The 22,446-nt window shown below is 39.2% G+C and overlaps 2 protein-coding genes across 10 annotated transcripts; both read right to left on the bottom strand.

The window, feature by feature from the left end:
• Positions 1–482: 482 nt before the first annotated feature.
• ATXN3 (ataxin 3) lies at positions 483–19,915 on the bottom strand. Of its 8 annotated transcripts, XM_062638163.1 has the most exons (12): positions 19,479–19,543; positions 18,184–18,234; positions 15,482–15,646; positions 14,894–14,938; positions 13,406–13,491; positions 12,937–13,003; positions 10,445–10,532; positions 10,063–10,195; positions 8,785–8,960; positions 8,225–8,348; positions 6,078–6,160; positions 483–5,446 (listed from the first exon to the last, which is right to left on the bottom strand). In XM_062638163.1, the coding sequence occupies exons 1-12, from the start codon at positions 19,500–19,502 to the stop codon at positions 5,352–5,354; spliced, it is 1,137 nt and encodes a 378-aa protein (XP_062494147.1). In that variant the 5' UTR covers positions 19,503–19,543; the 3' UTR covers positions 483–5,351. The 8 variants fall into 8 exon arrangements, with proteins under 8 accessions (XP_062494147.1, XP_062494137.1, XP_062494162.1 ...); XM_062638153.1 differs by lacking the exons at positions 18,184–18,234; positions 19,479–19,543 and adding an exon at positions 19,705–19,905; XM_062638178.1 differs by lacking the exon at positions 18,184–18,234 and having other exon boundaries at positions 19,479–19,611.
• Positions 19,916–20,006: 91 nt separating this feature from the next.
• Positions 20,007–22,426, bottom strand: NDUFB1 (NADH:ubiquinone oxidoreductase subunit B1). 2 transcript variants are annotated; one of them, XM_062638256.1, is made up of 3 exons: positions 22,288–22,426; positions 21,333–21,477; positions 20,007–20,344 (listed from the first exon to the last, which is right to left on the bottom strand). In XM_062638256.1, exons 2-3 carry the CDS (start codon positions 21,470–21,472, stop codon positions 20,308–20,310), a joined length of 177 nt encoding a protein of 58 aa, XP_062494240.1. In that variant the 5' UTR covers positions 21,473–21,477; positions 22,288–22,426; the 3' UTR covers positions 20,007–20,307. The 2 variants fall into 2 exon arrangements, with proteins under 2 accessions (XP_062494240.1, XP_062494230.1); XM_062638246.1 differs by lacking the exon at positions 22,288–22,426 and adding an exon at positions 21,942–22,172.
• Positions 22,427–22,446: the final 20 nt, after the last annotated feature.

Below are 22,446 nucleotides of genomic sequence, written 5' to 3'. Positions count from 1 at the left end.
TACTTCAACATTGTGAAGAACTGCAGTTGACAAAGGAGGTGACTATGGCAGGCTAAATACTGAAGCATTCCCTCCATGTCCGAAATACAAATAAGGCAAAATGTGTGTATGCAGTTTAAAAGAGTTTATTGCAAAAGAGCTCATGCTTTTCAGATTGGAACCTGGATACAACACAAAGAAGCTACTAATTTGAAGTAAAGAATCAAGTATTTGAATGAGGCCAGTTTGTATATAGTAAGCATTGTTCCTACTTGAACAACTAATTATGTGTGAAATGAGTTTATATCATTGTATCTATTACCTGTACGGTTGGGGTTGGTTTGTTTGTTTGGTTGGTTTTTTTTAATGATTTCTAAGTAACTATGAAGATTTTCCAGGCATTAAGTTTGGTTTAGTCAAGACAGTAATGGCTTACTCAGTGAGAAACACTATTTTATATCTAACCCCTTAAAGTTTCCACTTCAAATTTTCTTTTCCTTGGATTCTTTTTGATTCTGTTAAAATTATGTCCTGGTAAAATGAGTTGTACAATCATACGCCTTTGCAAGTCTGAGTAACTAGAGTTCTCCAATCCCATTCCCCAGTAAAAAGGCCACCATTTGTATGTTTTCATCAACTTTTGAAACAGTAAATTCTAGGAAATTTCATTTTAGAACTGTAACATGTTCTTGGTAATTTGTAAAAGCTTGTCAGTTTTGTAATAAAGCAGGTTGCAAATAATAATATTAGTCTTGAGATACAGAAATACAATTCTTTACTAGACATGTGCAGAAGACATTTTAAACTCCCCACCATTTTACAGATTTGTAATAGTAATAATAGTCCAACATTAAAACACATTGGAAATTTAACTTTGTATTGGTTATTTTTAAGTAGCCTGCAAAGTAAGTAAGTATGAAAAATAGTACCTTATCTGAAAATTACATTTAAACTTTCTGAAGTTATTTAAAGGGCACAAGGAGCCCAAATGTTGGAGAGTAAGCCAGGATTGTACCAGATTAGTTTCAAGACCAGAAAAATTAGAACTTCTAAATAACTCATATTTATACCTGCTGTGCCTAACAAGAATTGCATTCAAGCATGACTGCATTACAAATGAATGCATTTATGCTCCATCCCTGGTGATGTTCAAGGTGAGGTTGGACAGAGCCTTGGGTGACAAGGTTTAGTGTGAGGAGTCCCTGCCCATGGCAGGGGGGTTGGAACTAGATGATCTTAAGGTCCTTTCCAACCCTAACTATTCCATGATTCTACAACACTTTTTCCTCCCATCCTCATTACAAGACCATGAAAACAGTTTACAGCTTATGCTTACAGAAGTAATTTTGAAAGATATTTAATATAAGTATCACTCATTTTGCCTACCCCTTTGATGTCTATAGGCAGGAAAACATGAATTACATAGCAGTCACATAGACTGCTCACTGCGAGGAAGACAGTAAAAATATGTTGGCTGAAAGAAGTCTAAAATTCCCTCATATATCATACTGTAATTTAAAAAAAAAAACAAACAACAAAACAGTTTCTGCTCTTTTACAATGGACTTTGGCCTAAAGCTACAACATGCAAAAAAACACTTAACAGCTTGGCAGAACAGATAACAGTAGGAATAGGCTCTCTATTAGTAAATGCTTTATGAGTATAGTTCAGCCACGTTGAGGACTGCTTATCACCAAAAGAATGCACACCAAAAAATGAGACTGGCTTTTTATTGACAGCTTCTTGGCAGGTCCACACATTTTGAACTTTAGGTCTGGGTTATAAAATGTATACTGTAACCAATTAGTATTAGTCTTTTCCTTTGGTGCAATTAACATACATAGCTTAAATTACTACCTCTAGCTCCTTGACTAGGCTGATATACCTACTTCATGAAACTGGACATACCTCTGAAAATTAAACTGGTATTTGCAGAGTGACAGTGTTTCTGCACAGAAGGGAGTATGGTTAGCCCTGTAATGACTGACACAGATGTGCTTTTCAGGCACTGTTTGTTTATGTTCCCTACATATTAAAACACTTGGGTGATAAAGTAATTTACAAAGTGGCAAGAAAGTTCAAATGCAAACCTCCATGCTTTAGTGATTATAAAAAACATGTAATTGTCACAGGTTACAGTTAATGCAATTCAAGGGGCTTTTTTTTTCTTATATTTTTAATATAGGGCTGCCACACTATATAGCTATAGAAATAATATATTTTTATATAATAGGGAATAAAAGGTCCAGGTTCCAAGTACTGGTATCAAATTGCCAGCCTATACCTATTTATAAAACAGAGAGTCTTATTTCAGAATCAGTTCATGGCACAACAAAAGACGGGAAATTAAAGCTGTGGATTTACAGACAAGCAAGGAAACAATTCAGTGCTTTAGAGACTTCAGGAAAGAAAGTTTCAGTTTCATATACATTTTAAACTGAAGGCAGAAATTTTCATCCTGAAAAACATACATAGCATTTCAAAATGGTATATGCACACATGGGCTTTTAAAGCCGTTGTTTAGCTGTATTATTTTGAGACATTACAGCTATTAATTATAATGCGCATAACAGAGTTATTTTAAAAGACAAAATTTAAAATAAGCTTTTAAAAAGTAGCGCTGTTGCATGCCAAAATCCATACTAACACATACAGTGGTTCTGATGACATTGGTGGAAATTCAGCACACAGCTAAGGAAAACAGAATTAGGTCCAATTAGGTATAACATAATAATATCCTCAGATATCAAGAAACCAGTGTTGTAAACAAATCTTTACTGAGAGGTAAAAGCCCTTTCACATACAGTACTACTTGATGCTGAATGTGTATTTCCATCTAGATACCATTCATTTCATACTAATTTTAATTAAACGTTACTAGTGTGCAATGATCTAACTTTAGAATATTTTGATAAAGAAATTGAGGGTTATCTTCAAAAGATTCTCAGAATGCCTGTGCTAACAATGCATTATGTGGACTACAGCTTACATACCCTATCTACAACATACTTCCGTTTAATTTAGATGTAAACAGAACTTGTGTTTCAAGCACCATTTAGGAAAATGTAACATATTTCAATTGTTGCACTGAAGTTGAAAGTCAGGTTTGGTCACCCTCTTACACATTCATCCTGGATATCAAAGCAACTGTCTTACAACCAATAGCTTAAGCTACTCGCATACTTTGCTCCCCAGTTTTTCTCAGGATCAGAAACAGCATGATAAAAAATTGTAAGGTGCACTAATAAAGGCCATTCCTGAAAAGGCTGCAACATTCTGACAGACACTCATGAAAAGCGTTTCAGAAAGAACATCCACACAGACATAAATATTCATTCTTAAATGAGTGATTTGCACAGGGGTCATTTCAGACTGCAAGAATGCACCTTATTTGTGTGGCACTGACTTCATGGCACATAAATCCCCTCCTCCTTTCTCCTAGACTCAGTTACAGCTCTTCCCTACTGAAAGACTGGAAAGGTTGAGCTTGAAGAGGAAAAAAAGACTCCAGAAAAGGTAGAAAATAAAACTTGTTCAACCCAACTGATTATATGCTGCTTTTGTAGTAAAGACAGTGGCATAACTGGAAAGAGCCTAAGAAAACAAAAACAAATTAAAAAAAAACAAACCCCAAAACCCCCCAAAACCAAAGGTGTCAAGTGTATCTGCCAAAAGATAATAGGGCAATGCAAAAATCCTGCTTTAATCATGAATCTGAAAATTTTAGAGTTGGAATTCAAAGTAAAACCAGAAAGTGTTAGAAGGTCAGAGGTCACCGATTCAGGAGTAACATCATTATCAACAGCACACTGATGATTATCTCTTGAATTGCAAAATTCATTTCTCAGGGGTCTGTACGGGGACCAGTACTCTAGAATCTTCATCAGCCACACAGACTGTGGGATTGAGTGCATCATCATCAAGTCTGCAGATGACACAAAGCTGCATGGTACAGCTGACACACCTAAAGGATGGGAAGCTATTCAGAGGGACTTGGACAGGCTCGAGAGGTGGGCCTGTGCAAACCTCATGAGGTTCAATGGGGCCAAGTGCAGGGTCCTACACCTAGATTAGGACAACCCCTGGTGTCAATACAGCCTGGGGGATAAGGGAATGAGAGTACCCCAAGACTCAGACTGGGAGTTATCCAGGACTTGGGGGTACTAGTGGATTAAAGATTGGATATGAGACAGCAATGTGCACTTGCAGCCCAGGCCAATCATATCTTGGGCTTTGTTCAAAGGAGCATCGCCAGAAGGTCAAGGGAGGTGATTCTGCCTCTCCACTCTGCGCTGGTGAGATCCCACCTGGAATGCTGTGTCCAGCTTTGGAGTCCTCAGTACAGGAAAGACATGGACCTGTTAGAGAGGGTCCAGAGAAGGGCCACAAAAGCGATCAGAGGGATGGAGCATCTCTGCTATGAGGAACAGCTAAGAGAATTGGGGTTGCTCAGCCTGGAGAAGACTGGGGAGACCTTACTCCAGCCTTTCAGTACTTAAAAGGGGCCTGTAAGAAAGATGGGGAGAGAATTCTTAGCAGGACCTGTTGCGATGAGGAGTAATGGTTTAAACTAAAGGAGGGGAGATTCAGACTCAGTACGAGGAAAAATTTCTTTACAATGAAGATGGTAAAATACTGGCAAAGGTTGCCCAGAGAGGTGGTGGATGTGCCATCCCTGGAGACACTGAAGGCCAGGCACGATGTGGTTCTAGACAGCCTGATCTAGTTGAAGATGTCCCAGCTCATTGCAGGTGGGTTGGACTAGATGACTTTTGAAGGTCCCTTCCAACCCAAACTGTTCTATGATTTTTTGTCTCTCCTGCAAAATGGGTCATTTCAAAAGTGGACAGCAGGATTGAAAAGTTGACATTAAGTCATTCACAATAAACAATCACAAAACAAATTGTCTAAGATAAACAGAATTCTTTTTCCCATTTTAAGGGATTCTTTACAAAGAAATTCGTCATTTATGAGTACAGTTTATTACTTGTATCTGTTTTTCCATTGATACTGAAGGAAATCAGTTGATGCCACCTTTCAGTACCTTCTGTATTTCCTTTAAAATTTCTCAATTTAAACTTGCTTTTAAAATGCAAATTCCTTCTGCTACACATCTAACTTGGTTCATGTGAACAGTTTAAGTAATTTTAATACAGTTACTCTTGTGAACAAAGGTTCTGTAGTAGGAGTGCTAAAGTTTTGTAAATTAGTGCAATCTTTTTTGTAATTGCGGATTCCCTCCGCACTGACTTCCAGTCCCCCTTTCATTCCTGCTTCCAGAACTCTAAAATGCACCCTGCTTATGCAACATCCACACAGAAAAATTATAATGGAGACTTAAGTGTTTTGACAATAAGAGGAAAAAAGTTAATTCATTTCTCCTCTTCTGTATTCAAGTTGTTTCTAACGGATTCCAGAGACATATTCATAGCTGCCTGAAGCATGTCTTCTTCACTCATATCACCTCCTAAGGAAAATAAATGCATGTAAGTTGTAATAAATGCACAGAGCTGATTCTCAACTGTAGTTAAATGCTACCATTGTTCCCTTTGTCCACACCCACCTGTTTCCACCCCACCCCCAAAACTGGCTTTGTTTTTTAAAATCATGAATATTTTGCACTTTGCTTTTCATCCACAGTCAGTTTGTAACAAGTAATACATATGAATTTTGTATCACCAATACTTGACATTACTAAGGCCTACATAGTTACATTCTACTGAAAACTGGTTCCTGTAATTTTGTCAGATATTACTCCAAGTTTATTACATTATCATACAACTTTAAAAGTACTTTAGAAAACAAATTATTGGCACAAATCCCATCAAATATTACAATCTTTAATGCTCAAGCTAAACAAAACAACAAAAAGCCAGAACTAAGATGGTCTAATAGTAATGCTCTGAAACAGGATATTGACACTCAAAGTCAAACAGGCTTTTCAAGAAAGTGATCCTTCACTGCCAAAAAGAGTAATGGCTCTGATCCATCATCTGAATGGCTGCTGGAGTGAGGAAGTAGGCAGTCAAGTTAGAAACAGAGCACAAAAGCAGAAAATCCCAATATTTCACTGTTGAAAATAGCTTAAAAAACAATACCTGGGTCAGCTTCCAGAGTGCTTGAGCTTAGAGCTGGCTTATTGTGTAGGTTTTGGGCCTGATCTTGCTGCTGTTGCTGCTGCCTGAAAGCGTTACAAATTTGTAACAATAAGATTAACATCAGTGCGAGACCTGTATCGAGTCTAATTCATTGTAAGGAAGGCCAAGAGTGAGAAGTGGAAGCTGTTTGGTACAGTAACAGCCCTGCACCTAAAAGCTCAATTGTTTCACACTGCTACCCCTCAGACATCATACCACCCCAGCATTATGTGGCCAAGCCACACTACTGTTTTCCTAAAATCTGAATGTTCTGCATTCTTACCCTCTCATGCAAACTCTAACTTCTCCCATCCATAGCATTTCTATTTCCTTCATCACTAGGAGACAGAGATAAAGAAAAGCTACAGTACCCCAGCAACGTATCCTCAGGGTACTCAGTTCCCCGAGTTGGATGGCAGAGATGGGGAGCTGACTGAAGTCCCCATAATTCAGGAAGAAATGGTTAGTGACCTCCTGCTCCACTTAGACGTAAACAGGTGTATGGGGCTAGATTGGTTAAACCCCAGAGTACTTGAAGGAGCTGGCAGAGGAGCTTGCTAAGCCACTCTCCATCATCTATCAGCAGTCCTGGTCTAGTGGGCAGGTCCCAGAGGACTGGAAGTTGGCCAGTGCAAGGCCTCTCTACAAAATGGGCAGGAAGGATGACACTGGGAACTACAGGCCTCTCAGCCTGACATCAGTGCCAGGGAGTGTCATCAGTGTCATGGAGAAGATGATCCTAAGTCAAATCACAAAGCATGTGCAGGAAAACAGGGGGATCAGGCCCAGTCAGCATGGATTCATGAAGGGCAGGTCCTGCCTGACCAACCTGATCTCCTTCTGCAATAAAGTGACCTGCCCAGTTGATGAGGGAAAGGCTGTGGACATTGTCTATCTGGACCTAAAGCCTCTGACACTACTTCTCACAGCATTCTCCTGGAGAAACTGGCTGCTTATGGCCTGGATAGAGGTATTCTTTGCTGGCCTGGAAACTGGCTGGATGGCAGAGCTCAAAGAGTGGTGGTAAACGGTATCACATCTAGCTGGCGACTGGTCAATAGAGGTGTACCTCAGGGCTCAGTATTAGTGCCAGTGAGGATAAGGGGATTGAGTGCATCCTCAGTAAATCTGTGGACAACACCAAGGATAGGAAGGCTCTGCAGAGGGATCTGGACAGGCTGGATCGATGGACTGAAGCCAGTGGTATGAGGTTCAACAAGGCAAAATGCCGGGTCCTGCACTTGTGCCACAGTCACCATCTGTGGAAGTGTTCAAAAATGTGTAGATGAGGCCCTCAGTGACATGGTTTAGTGGTGGACCTGGCAGTCCTGGGGTAATGGTTGGAATTGATGATCTTAAAGGTCTTTTCCAACCTAGCTGATTCTATGGTTCTATGTATTAAGAAGGTATTCCAGAACAGCAACATAAAATATCATCTAGAACACTTTCATGTGATGCACATTAGAGGCATCATTACCAGAAGCAGTCTTTGAGAAAGAATGCTTTTCTTCAGAAAAATAATTACAGAAATTTACAGGATTTCATTTAAAATACATCTGAACAGGGCCTACAAGGAAGCTGGAGACCGACTCTTCATAAGAGACTGCAGCAATAGGACAAGAAGTAATGGGTTTAAACTTTAACAGAGGAAGTTAAGGTTAGATATAGGGAAGAAGTTCTTTACTGTGAGGGTGGTGAGGCACTGGAACAGACTGCCCAAATAAGTGATAAATGCTCCATCCATGGCAGTTTTCAAGGCCAGGTTGTACAGAGCCTTGGGCAACATGATCCCTCATGAACTGTGAGGGATCCCTGCCCTTGGCAGGGAGGTTGGAATTAGATGATCTTAAGGTCCTTTCCAACCCAACATGTATTTTTTTTTCATCCCCCACAAGCCTGATGTTGCACTACCAACAGGTTGAACTCCTATTATTTACAAGTTCGTTTTCTTCATAAGGAGCCACCTGGGAACAGCAAAATTCAGATACTGTTAGGAAAACATGTTAAGAGAGAAAAGTTGGGTCTCAGTGAGAAACTCATCCACACGCCAAAAGCACTCGAAATTAGGACATGCCCTTCCAGATGCAGTTTTGTATCAACTACTTTACTTTTCAAAATACGCTTGTCTTCTCCTTCGCAGTTCTTCTGAAGAAAGGGAGTCTGTCTGACTGGTGTGAGGTAACTGAGGAATGTTCTGTGGTGATGAGCCTGAGCTGTCACTTCGACGACTACCTAAAACCAGAACATACAATATCCTACTAATTACTGTAAAATGAAGTTAGTAAATGAAATACAGCTTCAGAAAATGTCTTCAAACTTCAGAGGAAGAAATATACTTATTGGAGAAATAAGTGCCTAGGCTAACTTCACTTGATACTATCTCCTCTTCTTATTAGGACTGCTTCCCTTCCTTCCTGCCACGCTTTGCCAATTTGTTCTTGCTTCCAAATGATCAATGCTAACATGCAAGTTTCAACTTTTCAAAAGCAGAAAGGAGATAGCTACAGGGAATTCTGAACTGTCCTTCCATGCCTCAAAGCCAAAAAGCCAGTCTTTTCAGAGAGCTTGATGCATGCTGGAAGAAGTGGCCGACTGAAACCAATTTCAGTAGCTGCCTAAAGCATAAGCAACATGAACAGTGTAAGAGAAATTTAGATGAGCACTGCACCTTGCATACTGAGTTGGATGGCTCTGCGAAGATCAGCTTCTTCATCTTCCATATCCATTTCCTGCCTACTTAGAGCCAGGGCTTTCTGAAAATTCTCTTCATCTTCATCTAGCATGCCTGTTCCATCAAAAGGATGGTTAACATCTATTGCTTGTTCCATATCACTTCTGGGTAGCCTGTGAAATTGATATATTTATGGCAGAATTCAGGCAGAAATAGTAACTTACTGTGAAATTTAAAGTCAGTATTTTCTACTAATTAGACTTTTTTTTTTAACTTTTGGAAAAAATATTTCTATTGTGAAAACCTGCTGTATAAAAAAGTATTTTCATTTCTAAATGAAATGTGAAGCAGCACAAAAGGGCTGCAAGAAGACCTTGCAGCTGTAAAAAAATAAATACTGAAAATCTAAACCCATGTACATGTTTAATGGGAAAAACTTCAAAGACAATAAGCCTACAAAAAGCAGTAATACCGGTTACTTAAAACAACTGCTACTTAAACAGTTACAACAGCAGAAAACAGTGCATGTGTTTCTTTCTTGGGAAACTGATGACCACACTAGAGCAATAGGTCCTCCATAAACTATACACACTTTCTATGTTACCGCAAAGTCATTTGGTTTTATTTCATCAATTTACAACACCAGTTTACCTTTACAACGTGGAAGAAATCATAATTAACAAATTCCTCCAAAAAGCCTTAAGCAATTGGCTTATTGCAATTCATTCACTATGAAAATGTGATAAAATTATTGCAGAAGCAGCACTTTATATGCTTTCAAGGATGTTTGATACTATCAGTACCTTTCACAACAGAGCAGCACTACAACATTACAGTGAAATTATTCCAAAAAGGAATGCTGTATGATTACACGATGTTAAATTCAGGTATGGGTTTCTTGTTCTTTTCTACTTAAGACAGAATGCACTAAGCAGTCTTAATTATAGATTGATTACTGTTAACCATAGTTTGGTAAGATTTGCTTACCCATTTTACAATAATTGGAAAAATACTGTAATCATTAAGTTAAAAATCTGCACTATACAACACCTGTACACATGGAAGGATTGAATCCTTATTCAGGTAATTTTTGTCCACTTAGAAGTAACACCATTTGTATTCACCAGCTTACTGTTACTTTATGCAACAGTAGTAAGCATATTGCACTAAAAGTACTTCTAATTACTTCTTAAGGAGGTTGTCTCCATGGAGACATTAATCATGGAAACCAATCATACTTTAACATTATTAAAATGAAATCTCTGTTTACCTTACCTCTGATCTCTTGATTGTGCTGTCTCTTCTCCAATTAGTTTTGGTCGCTGTATCTGCTGAACCCGAATCATCTGCAATAGCTGATCAGCCTCACAGTCTGGCAGGTCACCTTTTACTACAAATATGGAATAACCTGAGGAAAATAAGTTGTAAGTCTACAGCATTAAGGTGTATAAAAAACACTCTAAAATGCACGCTACATGGAACACAATAATGTGCAATTTATTACAATGTGGGCTCTACCTTTCATTATAAAGGACTTGGGTTATTTCACTATTTCAATCATAAAACTAAGGATAATTAACTGAATACATAAGTTCTAATTAATTAATTATTACCTACTTTTAATTAATGAGATTTAACATCTGCAAGTTACTATTACCTTCCTGTTGTAATTGAGCCAAGAAAAGTGCAAGATATGTATCTGATATTAGTTCTGGACCCATCAAGAGAGAGTTCAAGTTAAACCACTGTAATTAAGAAAAAAAAAAGGTTTGAGAGAACAAATTAGCATAAAGATTACTTGGTAACCCATTTCTGTACATTGTGGTCATTTTCTATGATGGAGTATCTAAATAAATCTAGTAAATTACCAAATAAAAAGTCTTGAAGCACAAGACCTCTAATGCTAAAGGTTACCCTTCAAATACTCTTCAGCTATCAGGAGGTATGAAGTGAGGAAATTACTGCATGCTCTCTCCCATTACCGAACATTAATACCAAGCAAACAGACTAAAACAGGGAAGTCAAAATATAATTGTAGAAGAATTATTTTAGACAGCATCTAAAATTCTGCTTAATCAGAATTTTAAGTCTGTTCAGAGACTAACGAGGGAAGAAAATCTTCATGAGTTAACATTGTATCTTAAGAAATTAACAGATACAGGAAACAGAAGTTGAATTCTTTACATAAAATACCTTAATTAAACATTCTGCCTTTAATAGCTGGTGAACTACTGCTTACTTCTGAGATAATTTTTTCATTTAAAAAAAACCAACTAAAGTTTAGAGCATAATGTTATAATATGACATAAATGTATACACAGATTATTTATAGTTCCCTGAAGATGACAAGTAGCCATTAATAACACTTCTATAGAAAAAAATATATACAATATGGATGTCAAAATATTCTATCTTTAAAACCCCATATATATTGCATTTAATCTGAAGAACCTTTTTTTATAACATACTTGTTCAATACTAGCCATTTTAATCAGGAAGCATAATTTCAGACAGTAGAAGGATAATTCTATCTCCATTCTCACAAAAATGCATTTATCTGTCTAAACTTCCATATTGCAGTTACATACTTGCAGATGGACCCATACTATAATTCGGCTAGAACAGAGGTGTCTATCTGCCAATCTGTCACTCAGTCACTGAATTTGTTAAAAACACCCTTTGCCACTGCAAAAGGGTAAGATAACCAACAATGCAGGAATGGGCGATAAAGTTACAAAAACAAATGTGATGGACAGATTACAGACAAACTTTTAAAAGGAAACATGAAGGAGGAAGGTTTGGTAAACTACTTTTGCTTTAACTGTAACAGAAGACAAGCACATCAAATCTATTTTTTTCATTCCTCTCTAGATAACACATACCTAGCATTGTTTTCATGTGGTTACAAGCTGCATGTACAAACAGAAGACATTACCCCTCCAACTTAGAACATTTTGGGCTAGAATATTATCACACAAAATTCCACCCAACATGGTTGCATATATAACAAAACAACATTCCCATACTTTCAAGAGACCATTCAGCCTTTTTGATATTAAATACCCAAAAATGGCCTGTAAACATGACCCATACTTTCAAATTGAAGCAGAACAGCAGAGTTTAATGTGTTTACTCACAGTTGGGTTTTGTTTAGTTTGTTGTTTTCTGTTTTTTTTTTCTCGTTTGGTTTCTTTCTTTGTTTTGTGCAGTTTTTGTTTGGGTTTGGATTGGTTTTTGTTTTTTGCTTGGTGGGGGTTTTTTTGTTGTGGTTTTTAATCTGGATGACAAGATAGGTAGCCACCACATGCAAAATGAACCAAATGCATGAAGAGACTCCTGTCCATTACTTTAGAACATAAAAGCCATTTCATGAACATTTTCTATGAAAAAAAAATCAAACTAAAACAAAAAAAAACCAAACCTGAAAACACCAAACCAGCCTATGTCGTATAAAACTTATGCAGTGTGATCCAGAACAATGATTGGCTACTGAAATAAAAAACTGCATTGGTGTTACAATGGATATGGATGCGACTTGAGTTATTATATGTACGTACCATATACTTGCATGGCCACCCCTTACCTTTAGTAACTACTTCCTGCTTGTAAAACAATTGTTTCTGAAAGTTTTCTAAAAATTTTGTGATTCTGCTTTCCCCAGCCGTATCCTGATGGATACTCTTAAACATTAGCAATCATAAATATTAATACCTTTGAAATTTGAACTTTTCCTTATGCCTGTCCATTTAAATGAGCAAAATTATTTTTACAATGTCAATAAATTTATGCATTAAAATTAGTCTGCATTCTATACGGATGCTGATCTTTGTCCTCTCACCGTCTTTTCATGCAGAAAAGAAAAGAGCTGAAGATGTCACACAGACTCTACAAGAACTGCAGCTCCCTAAAGGACAGGTTCACTAAGAAATTGATCCTAGGGTATTTCTCCAGGCTAATATTCATAAAAAGTTCCCTGGTATTTTTGTGTTATTACAAACATTTAACATTTACTCATTTTTATTTTTTTTTAATATAGGATACTATTAAAGTGCAGCCAAAGCTTGCAAAAGGCCAACACATGGTCTAGTTGCAACCACTTTTCCACCCCCATTCTGAAGTCAATTTTTAAGTAAAAAGAGACAATGTCACCTGTTTTCCTAACTTTCGAACTGTAAACCAGTGTTCCTTATAATTACAAATAAATGATTTTTCATTTCTGTAAAAAGAAAAACAAAAGGTATAGATAAAATTAAATACTCTACTATTGGAGTGCATATTAATGTTCAAGTTCTTTGCTACCACTACTTTAAACTTACATAATAAAATTTCAGTAATACAACCATACTCATACTACTTTTGTAACATTTAGGAAGCTGTCAGCATTACTGAAATCTCCATATATGTATGATGCCACAGATACTGAGATATCATAAAGGCAGAGAGGACAGATATTCATATACACCCCCAAACAGAAAAATTTAAAGACAGAGGGGATAATAAAACCATCAGAATGCAACAGAGCTTGAAAGAGTAATTTTAAAGAAAGATTTAAGTCATAGATTAAGAGTATTATTTTTCTGTAAAATAAAAGCAGGGTGCTAAGAAAAAAATGTCTTACATAGGGTCGATCCCAAGTCTCTGATACTCTGGGCTGTTGAAGAGGACTAGTTCTAAACCCCAAACTTTCAAGGCATTGCTTATAACCTGTCAAAAAACAGCACTTTTCATGAATCAAACCAGTCAAATCTTAATTTAAGCAATACAACCATCTTAACTGCTATAAACAAATATACTAGTTTCATACAACTCAGGACTTCACTGCTAGGAAACCTAGAAATCGCATTATTCAAAACACAACTGTCATGCATCTACATGCAAATGTTAACATGCATGCCATATCAAAGGGGAAGTAAGAAAACTACTAGGATTTAACTGAGTTGTATTAATAAGCTTATTCCCCCAGGCAAAGCTGTAACTCAAACTTCTCACACACACTTGATGTTATCTCTCTGCTCTCAATGTAGTGCTCTGCCATCCCTATCCCCCTAATACAGTATCATCCTTCCCCGCAGTAACTACTGGAAATTTTTCACCACTGGACTGTCACAGCATCAGCCAGCTGCATTAGCACATCTCTATTACAGTAACTCTTTAGCACTAACCGAAACGATGCTGTAAGAAATTTAAATTAACATTCACTGTCCTTTCAGCCAGGCAACTGCGCAGCAAGTGAGCGGAGCAGTGACAGGACAAAAAAAAGTAGAGTGTAAGGAAGCTTTTTTTTTTGAGCTTCAATATTGACAAAGCACAATGAAGGAATACAAGAAATGCCAAACCATTAATAGCTTTTCACTGATTAGAATGGCCCTGCCCTGCCATTAAAAAAAAAAAACAACAAAAACTAACCCCCCTCCAAAACAAGCAAACCAACCAACCAAAACAAACAGAGCCTCTTGAGGGATTCTGGAACAACAAGAATCACCACTCCAAGCTCAGGAGGCAGCCAAAGGTGCAAAGAATCATAGAATAGTTAGGGCTGGAAAGGACCTCAAGGTCATATAGTTCCACCTCCCCCTGCCATGGGCAGGGATACCTCATACTAAACCATGTTGCCATCCTCACCTCCATCTAGATACAACCCCCAGTTTGGTGTTCAATAACATTTGTTGTTGTTTTGTGTGTGTTATAAAAACTGACATGTAGATATTGCAGCTTTTTCCATTTGCTGTGATAATCCTGAAACCATTGCCAAGGGCTTTACTGTCTATATTTGAGAAAACAATCTCAAGTCTGCTTTTTCACCAGCAGTCTATGGGAGCCAAGATCTACATGTGAAGTGCCTGTAAGAATCAACTTAGAATCAAGCTTATTGCCAGCACATGTCATTTCACAGTTCAGGATATCCATGCTCCTACCATGTGTTTAAGGGCATATGAACTGAAGAACTGCAAGTCACTTAGAGGAAAACCCTCTGAAGATTTAGAAGGCCAGTACTTAATTCCATTAAGCTTATAACCTGCAAACTAGATAAAAAGCTCAATGCTATTTAAATTACATGAGACACTGCATAAATAGAAAAATTCTGTCAGTATAAAGCCATGCTTACTTGAATTGAGAAGAATCCGCTATCATCCATGTTTACAGAAGGCTGCTGCTTTGTATGAGGTTGGGAGGGAGAGAAGGGAAAAATGGTGTAAGCATAAAAGATCAGAAATAAGTTTAGAAAATAAATATAACTACACATACTTAGAGAAACAACTCAGTATGCCCTAGTATGTAAGGCTAATTACAATAACTAAGTAACCAAATAATTAAAATCCCCAAACTTTTAAATTAGAAATGCTCAATGCTTAAAGGACATGCAGGCATGGAAACTTCTGCTCCTACCTCTGCCACTAGCTTACAAAAAAATAACCCCCAAAATGGCAAATTGCTGATCCTCCTCCTCATGATGCTTGATCGCTCTACCTGTAAGATGAGGATAATGTAGCTTTTTGGAGAAGTTTTGTAAAGCTGTACTAATAACATTTGAGAATGCCAAATTTAAGATGTGTGAGCGAAAAGACCTATAAAATTAAGAAGTTTCAGCACTAGGGAATTAACCTTTTCTAGCTACGCAAGAATAGTGGGTCTGTGGTACAAAATATTAAATTTCAGGCAAATATCAAGTAACCTCAAATTAAGATGATTTTACCTGTAAAAATGTTCTATATTCCTCACTAGACACTCCTCCTTCTGCCATTCTCATTCTTTCTTCCTCATCCAACTGCTGTGCAATAGAGGATAACTCAACAGGACTAAAATATTCCCCTTGTAGCAAATTATTCAGACAGTGCTGAGCACACAAGGAGCCTTCTTGCTAAATTGGAAGAGAAAAAAAAAAGACAACAAAAAATTACATTAATGCTTCACTCTGTAAAATGACTCAATCATTTAATTCAGGCATCCTGCCCTTGCCACTCACCCAGAATGCCATACATTCTTTGGATGTATTACACTGCAAGCTGTAGAATACAATTCTCCCATTAACTTGATGGGAACAAACCAACATGCATGTGTCCTGGGTTCAGCAGTAGCAGTCATGTTTCTCCTTTGTGGTAGCTGGTGCAGTGCTGTGTTTTGACTTCCAGCCTGGGAACAATGTTGGTGAAACCGATGTTTTCGGTTGTTGCTAAGCGATGTCTACCCTGACCAAGGACTTTGTGAGCCTCATGCTCTGCCAGGGAGGAGGGGAAGCTGGGAGGAAGCAGAGACAGGACATCTGACCCAAACTGACCAAAGAGGTATTCCATACCACAGCACGTCATGCCCAGGAGGTAACGGAGAGTTAGCCGAAAGGGCTGGGAGACTGCAGGGTTGGAGGAGGTATGGGTCAGTGCTTGGTTGGGCTGGGGGGGGAACGGGCTGTTGGTTGGCTGGTGGTGGGGTGTTGTGTTCTCTTCCCTTGTTGTTTCCTTTATCGTTGGTGGTGGTGGCAGTAGTGATTTGTGTTGTGCCTTGGTTGGTGGACTGTTCTTGTCTCGACCCGTGGAAGTTGCATTCTTTTTGACTCTCCGTCCCTCCGGGGGGTGGGGCGGCAGGGGGCGAGGGGGGTGGGTGAGCGAGTTGTCTGATTTGGTTTAAACCACGACAGCATGCTACTTTATTTCCTCAAAGGAAATAAATTAATGTCAAAATGTTATTTTTTAAAACACTAAAAATTGCCAGTCACTTGACCAAATCTCACAAAGACTGCAATTATCAGTACAATACATTCTGTCCTCTTCCAAGTCACAACCACTGGAAAATCAGTTTAGATTTTTACTTCTTCGATCAGCAGCTGGAGGAGCAGTAAAGCTCCTTTTCCACATGAAATTTATGAATAGAATTTAGGTAAAAGAGACTAATAATACCGGTTCTGAAATCTTGATGACAATGATGAGGTGACAAGAAAAAAAATAAAAATTCAGCATTTTAAACAGCAAAAAGATTTTTCTTGATAAACCATTTTAATGGAAAACACTTCAGATATTTTGTTACATATTCAGCACATTTAAGATAACAGTTGTCAACTCAAATTAAAAATCAGTAAATTGACTAAAAGAATAGTACAGTAACTAAACAAGTACAGACAAGATCAACATTTTTTTTAATCCCACTTCTCTCTTTCATTTTAATCAGCCCTTTTTTATTTACATTAATAACTCCAGTGACATACACTATTAAGAACAAAACCAAAGCCCCTCAACTAAAATAAGTAACACCCCTCCCTCCCGCCAAACCCACAGAAACTAAGAATACAAAAGCATGGCTTGGAGGAACAGACTTTGAACTTCCATGAATGGCTCATACAAATCATATGTACAAATTTCCCGTGATTTCCCTTACAGCAGGAACACTGAAAGTTCCCTCTACTGCAGATCACAGAAACTTTCTAGGACTTCATCACTTAATTGAGCAATGAGTTATTAAGGCTGGATAGGCTGCACAGCCCAGCTGCAACAGAATCCAGAAGCCTCCTCCAGCTCATGTCCTTCCCTCAGCAAGCTCAGCAGGTCCTATTCCCTTGCTATCACATCCCTGCTGCTGGTCATACGATAAAACTGTTAACAGAAGAACCTGTTCAAGAATCACAGGTTTCTCCAGCAGAATTATATGAATCTCATTCAGAAATAAAAAGATATTAAAATACCTTTGAAAATTAGTTGTATTACAGTCTTCGATCTTAATTTAACTAAAAGTGGTTTTTACTGTCTGTGTTTGTACAGTTTTATCTTAAAGTAATAAACATTAACTTTCATATGCAAAATTTGTAGATAGTAAGTGCAAAACGCAGAAGAGAAAACTGATCTTAGTTCTTAACAGACATTAACTTCAGGTTTGTTGTTTTTTGGGGTTTTTTTTGTTTGTTGTTTTTTTTTAACGCAGACAATACTGCATCTTCCCATAATCTGAAATTTCCTCCTTGAAATCTATCTGGATATAACCTGCTTCCCTACTTTCAGTGTTTTCAAATACTAATATCAAAGAAATGACTAACTTCTAAGTTAGTGGTACCTACTAGTAGTAGTCATGGTTAGTCCTACTTTCTGCAACTGTCATTCCCCTGTTAAAAGGGCTTCATTGCTTAGGTCTTTGTTTTAATAAATTTCCTTTATAAATACCGTATTTTTCATGCCTTTTATTGGAACATCCAAGGTGTGCAGACTGAAGTGTAAGGATGCGTGTAAGGACGTGTGTATGCACATACAGCACTTTAAATATTTTGACATAGCTTGATGGGGGGAAATAACCCTTAAGAGACAGAATTTCAGTTAAATTTTTTGTAGACCAATAATGATAACAAAATAAAGTAGTTGGTACTCTAATTTAAAACAGGCATTCAGGTTTAACTTTGTAACTGCATAGCTGACTTACTACAGAGCAATCCAAGGCTGCTCCCCTCCCACATCCCAAAACCTGTAGCAACTACAAAGAATCAGCTTGTGATTTTAAATGTACTGTGCTCTGCAACTTCAATTTCAGCAGTTTTATTATTAAATTAGAAAGCAATGTAGTCATTAAAAAAGGTTGTCATTTCATTATGCAATAAGCTAGACCAGGTAAGGAAAAGGTACACTTGTTTTGATTTTCAAATCTAGACTAGAACTCAAGGTCATTGTAGCAGAGACCATAATGGTTGAAATCCAACACTCATCCTAGGGGCACCTGCTCTTTAATACCACAGTGACTGCCAAATTTTGCAATAGAAACCTAGTTTGAAAGAACACTTCTCACGTTCCACAGATTTCAGAACAGTTTTGTTTTGTTTTTAAGTTACACTGCTATCTTGCTTTATCTGCTAAGGAAACCAAGCAATATATGAGAGCAGTGTATAAAAACTAACATTAATCTTAAGACAATAAAGGTGCAGACACACTGGGAAAGTACATGAGAAAAAAGACAATTATATTTGAATAGCATTAAAGCACAAATAGCTCATATTTGGGAAACTGGATAAATCACAGCAGTTTATAGAAGCATTTGTCCTCCAAAACAGGAAACGCTGTTCAGCACACAAAAGCACAGTACATTAATTAGGACTTCCTTAACAGCTCTCCCTTTCCCTGCTCATAACACAAGCCCAACCAAGCCAGCGTAGGTGAAGGGCTGTGTCCGAGAGCACAGAAACGGCCCTGCCTGCCGCTGCTCACCCTCATGCTCATTTCTCAGTTAAGCGACTTCTCTCACAAGCAACATAAGCAGCTGTAGCCTGTACCTTCTCATACTTGAGGTCTATTTTCAAAAGCCTAAGAAAAGTAGTCACCATGCGAGAAGGAGCACTGTATCTCAGCCTGACCCTCTTTGATCGTCACTAACTGCACTTAGTTTCCCCGCGGAGCCGGCAGGCCAAGCAGAGCCAAGCTAGGCCAGGCCACAGGCACCAGGAAGAGCTCGGCTCTTCCCCAAGACAGAGGAAACTGAGCCGCTACCTCATCCTGCTCCCGGAAGGATGGCGGGAAGGGGCATGACACAGGCGAAGCGTACCCCGTCGGACCGAGAGCTGCCCCTGGGCTATCGCAGGAACGGGAGAACCAGCCGCCACCCCGAGCGGCTCCTCAGATAAGACTCCCGTCCCGGAAGGCCAACCGGTGGCACAACACCCCGTACAGCAGCTGAGCGGCCCCCCCCAAAAAAAAAGCAGCACAACCCTACCACAAACGCTCACTCACCCTCTCATGGAAGATCGACTCCATGTTTATTGTCAACGGCTACAGCCTCCGCCTCACGTGACACTTCCCCCAGCCAATCCAACCTTCTCCTTCTGGGCCACCCGCAGCAGCCGATCTGCGCAGGGCCCTGGTGAGCTACGCTGCCTGCGTGAGGCGGCCGTGCCGGCGCCCCGTCAGCAAGGAGGCCGGCGGGCTGCTCCGTGCCGCCGCGGGGTTAAACGGGTACCTTGAGTTCACGCTGTAAGCGTGAATTCCTGCGCACCACAATGCCCAGGCTCCTCACGCCACCGAGTTCAGCGGTAACAGCTCGCCTCTCCTTTCCATCTCCCTCTGCTGACACCCGCTCACAAAGCCGCATCCCACTGGCTGGCATTCCAAACAAACCTGCCGAGGAAATCTGAAAACAAACTTGTTCAGATCCAGCTAAAGAAACGCCAAACCACATCCTGGGTTTCTGGTGTTTCTCTGAAGGCGAGTTCACAAATGAGCTATAAATACATAAATTCTACAACCACACTGCAACATGAATGATTTTTGCATAGTTTTTCTTTATTACATAATTCTTCCTTTCCCCTCCAGAACATGACTTCTGAGGATAAATGTTTCTCAACACTTACGGACTAAGAGAACCCCTGGACACATACTAGTCATGTAATTTAATCATTTTCCAAAAGGTCACATTTAAAATTAAGCTAGCACAGATGAACTGTAGTTGTCTTTCGCAGCTTTACATATTCTCTCAAGGTAAAAACCATAACCCTATGCTTTCATCCAGTAAGATAAGATGATGAATCGAAAAAAAAAAATTTTTCCATTTCATCTGCAGCCTTTATTTCCATGTAGTTTCTTCACCAGGCTTCAACTCTCTGTGTGGAAAGAAAAAAAGGAAAGAGACTAAAATTAGGATAATTTTTGTAGAACATTTACTAATAGATGTGCTTATTCTACAATTTTGAGTGATGTATGAATTTTTTTCCTTGCAACTGCTGTCAGTTAAAAATTGTTCAACACTGATACACTTCCTCTTTTCTTTCCAAAGCTTCAAAGGATTGAGTCCTCTTAACTCCAATTCTTTTAAATGGAAGCTTGATGCTGCTGAATTCTAAGATGTTAACAGACTTTCTACATAATGGGATCCAAAAGGAAAAAAATCTTTTAAATACAAAAATTTACTGCTTTACTGGGAAGAGAACTAGGGTGTGAAAGAGGGGACTTTTGCCGGAAGCTGAAACACCAACCTCATTTCACCAGTAACTGCAGTAAGAAAAGTGCCATGGGGTGGATAATGTGATAAACTTACTTCCTCAACTAACTACGAAAGTAAGTTTATAACTTTCTTTATGACTCTGGTCTACCTAATTTAGGCAAGATCAGAGTTAACAAAAAAATAAAAATCCACCTGCAAATTGAAAATAACATTCTCTTAGTTCATGTTGTTTTGTTAATGCTACCATCTAAAACAGAATTACAAGTGATAGAGCTGAGGCAATGCATTAAATTATCTAAATTCTTCCCAGAGGTGGGTCAGCAAGCCCAAACTCATCAGTGTCTATAGTCACATCCTTCAGTGAAGATACAGCAGCTGATGACATAAATGTGTTAATTTTCAAAATCTCGGTTATTATTTTCAAATGACAGATTTACGTAAGTACCTAGTGATCCTTTATTTCATTACTAAAATGGCTCCTAAAGCCCCAATTTTCAGGGGTATTAGTAATTTAAACTGTTCATGAATGCTTGCTGAAATTTTTAGGGCTTTCTTCCCTTTAGCATTTTGACACTGATGGGTTTTTTCTCATACTTAATACTCTCAAGAAGAGCAAAGAAGCATTTTGCAAATAACATACAGCAGACCTTCTATATAATAAGCTCTTGTTTCTGAAGGTAGACAGTTTTTCATCATTCAGTCTGTCCAAATAGCATCCAACCACAAATCCTAAGGGAACAAGGATGTGAACCCAGTGATCACGCAGAGCTTGGGTGAAATTCACCATGGTTGCTAGAGAGAAAAGAATAACAGAGGAGGGTTACTGATAAATCTGTACATGGAAAGTGTTGCATACCTGGCATCTTTAATCTCACTTACTATGAGACACATGCTGTTCTCAAATCCTTATCGTTTTCTTAGAAAGCAACCTAACTTAGAGCCCTGGAGAAGAGAGCTTTAAGCTAAAATGTGACAGAAACACAAAACGTCTTTTAAGATATCCCTGGTGAAATAGTTCTATTTAAATGTTCTAAAGTAACTTACCCATTAAAGTAACTCTAACAAATGCATTTACTACCTAAACTCCTGTAGACAACTTTATTACCTGTAACAAGGCTGAAGTTAATCTGTACGTTCAGTGGGTAATTGACAAGTAAGGAAGAAAGGGCATTTCTAAAACCCAGCCAGCTTTTACAACCTAAGCAAAGCTAAGATTGGCGTCTTCTTGTCACAGCTGCGAGCTCAAAGCCACATACTAGTTACAGAGAACGGACAGAACCGACGCCGTTGCTCGCACATCCCAAACCGCAGGCGGCCGCCATAGCGGCTGGGGCCGGCGCTCACGGTAGTGACCCAGGAGAGGGGCCTGCCAATCTCCCAGCTCCGCTGCTCCTAGCCTGCCTAGGACCCCACCGTCCCCCGCACGCCCGTGCCCCCAGGGACAAGACGCCATAACACCACGGGGCTGAAGGTCGCTCCGGCCCGGCCCCCCCGCCCTGTGTTCCGGCCGGACAGGGAGACAGGGCACAGGGCGAGGCTGACACCGGGACCACGTAAACTGCCCATCAGCGGCTCCCACCCCCCTGCGGGCCCCACCGTTACCGTTCGCTGCTGCCGCCAGAGCCCGTGCAGCGGCCACCCCAAGGACAACGGGCAACAGGCGGCGCGAGCAGGCCGGGAGAGCCCACCGGCTGCGCAGGGAGAGGGGGAGGAGAACTCACCCCTCCCGGGAAGCCTCGCGGTGGTGCCTTCCGTTGCCCT

Source organism: Pezoporus occidentalis, unplaced genomic scaffold (assembly GCF_034315485.1).
Source record: "Pezoporus occidentalis ecotype Australia unplaced genomic scaffold, CSIRO_AGI_Poc_V1 ctg115, whole genome shotgun sequence".
Classification (NCBI taxonomy): domain Eukaryota; kingdom Metazoa; phylum Chordata; class Aves; order Psittaciformes; family Psittacidae; genus Pezoporus; species Pezoporus occidentalis.
The sequence above is the reverse complement of the archived record's forward strand: the minus strand, read 5'-3'. Positions and strand labels throughout refer to the sequence as shown.

What these genes read in the sequence shown, in the direction of transcription:
- ATXN3 (XM_062638153.1), bottom strand. Translation starts at nt 19,851, where the DNA reads ATGCCAGCCAGTGGGATGCGGCTTTGTGAGCGGGTGTCAGCAGAGGGA. An exon ending in GCTTACAGCGTGAACTCAAG is followed by an intron (nt 15,647 to 19,704) that starts GTACCCGTTTAA and finishes CTTCCAATTTAG; the next exon opens with CAAGAAGGCTCCTTGTGTGC. An exon ending in GGCTCAATTACAACAGGAAG is followed by an intron (nt 10,196 to 10,444) that starts GTAATAGTAACT and finishes TATTTTCCTCAG; the next exon opens with GTTATTCCATATTTGTAGTA.
- NDUFB1 (XM_062638246.1), bottom strand. Translation starts at nt 21,984, where the DNA reads ATGTGCGAGCAACGGCGTCGGTTCTGTCCGTTCTCTGTAACTA. An exon ending in CTGTCCGTTCTCTGTAACTA is followed by an intron (nt 21,478 to 21,941) that starts GTATGTGGCTTT and finishes TTTTCTCTCTAG; the next exon opens with CAACCATGGTGAATTTCACC. An exon ending in AAGAGCTTATTATATAGAAG is followed by an intron (nt 20,345 to 21,332) that starts GTCTGCTGTATG and finishes CTTTCCACACAG; the next exon opens with AGAGTTGAAGCCTGGTGAAG.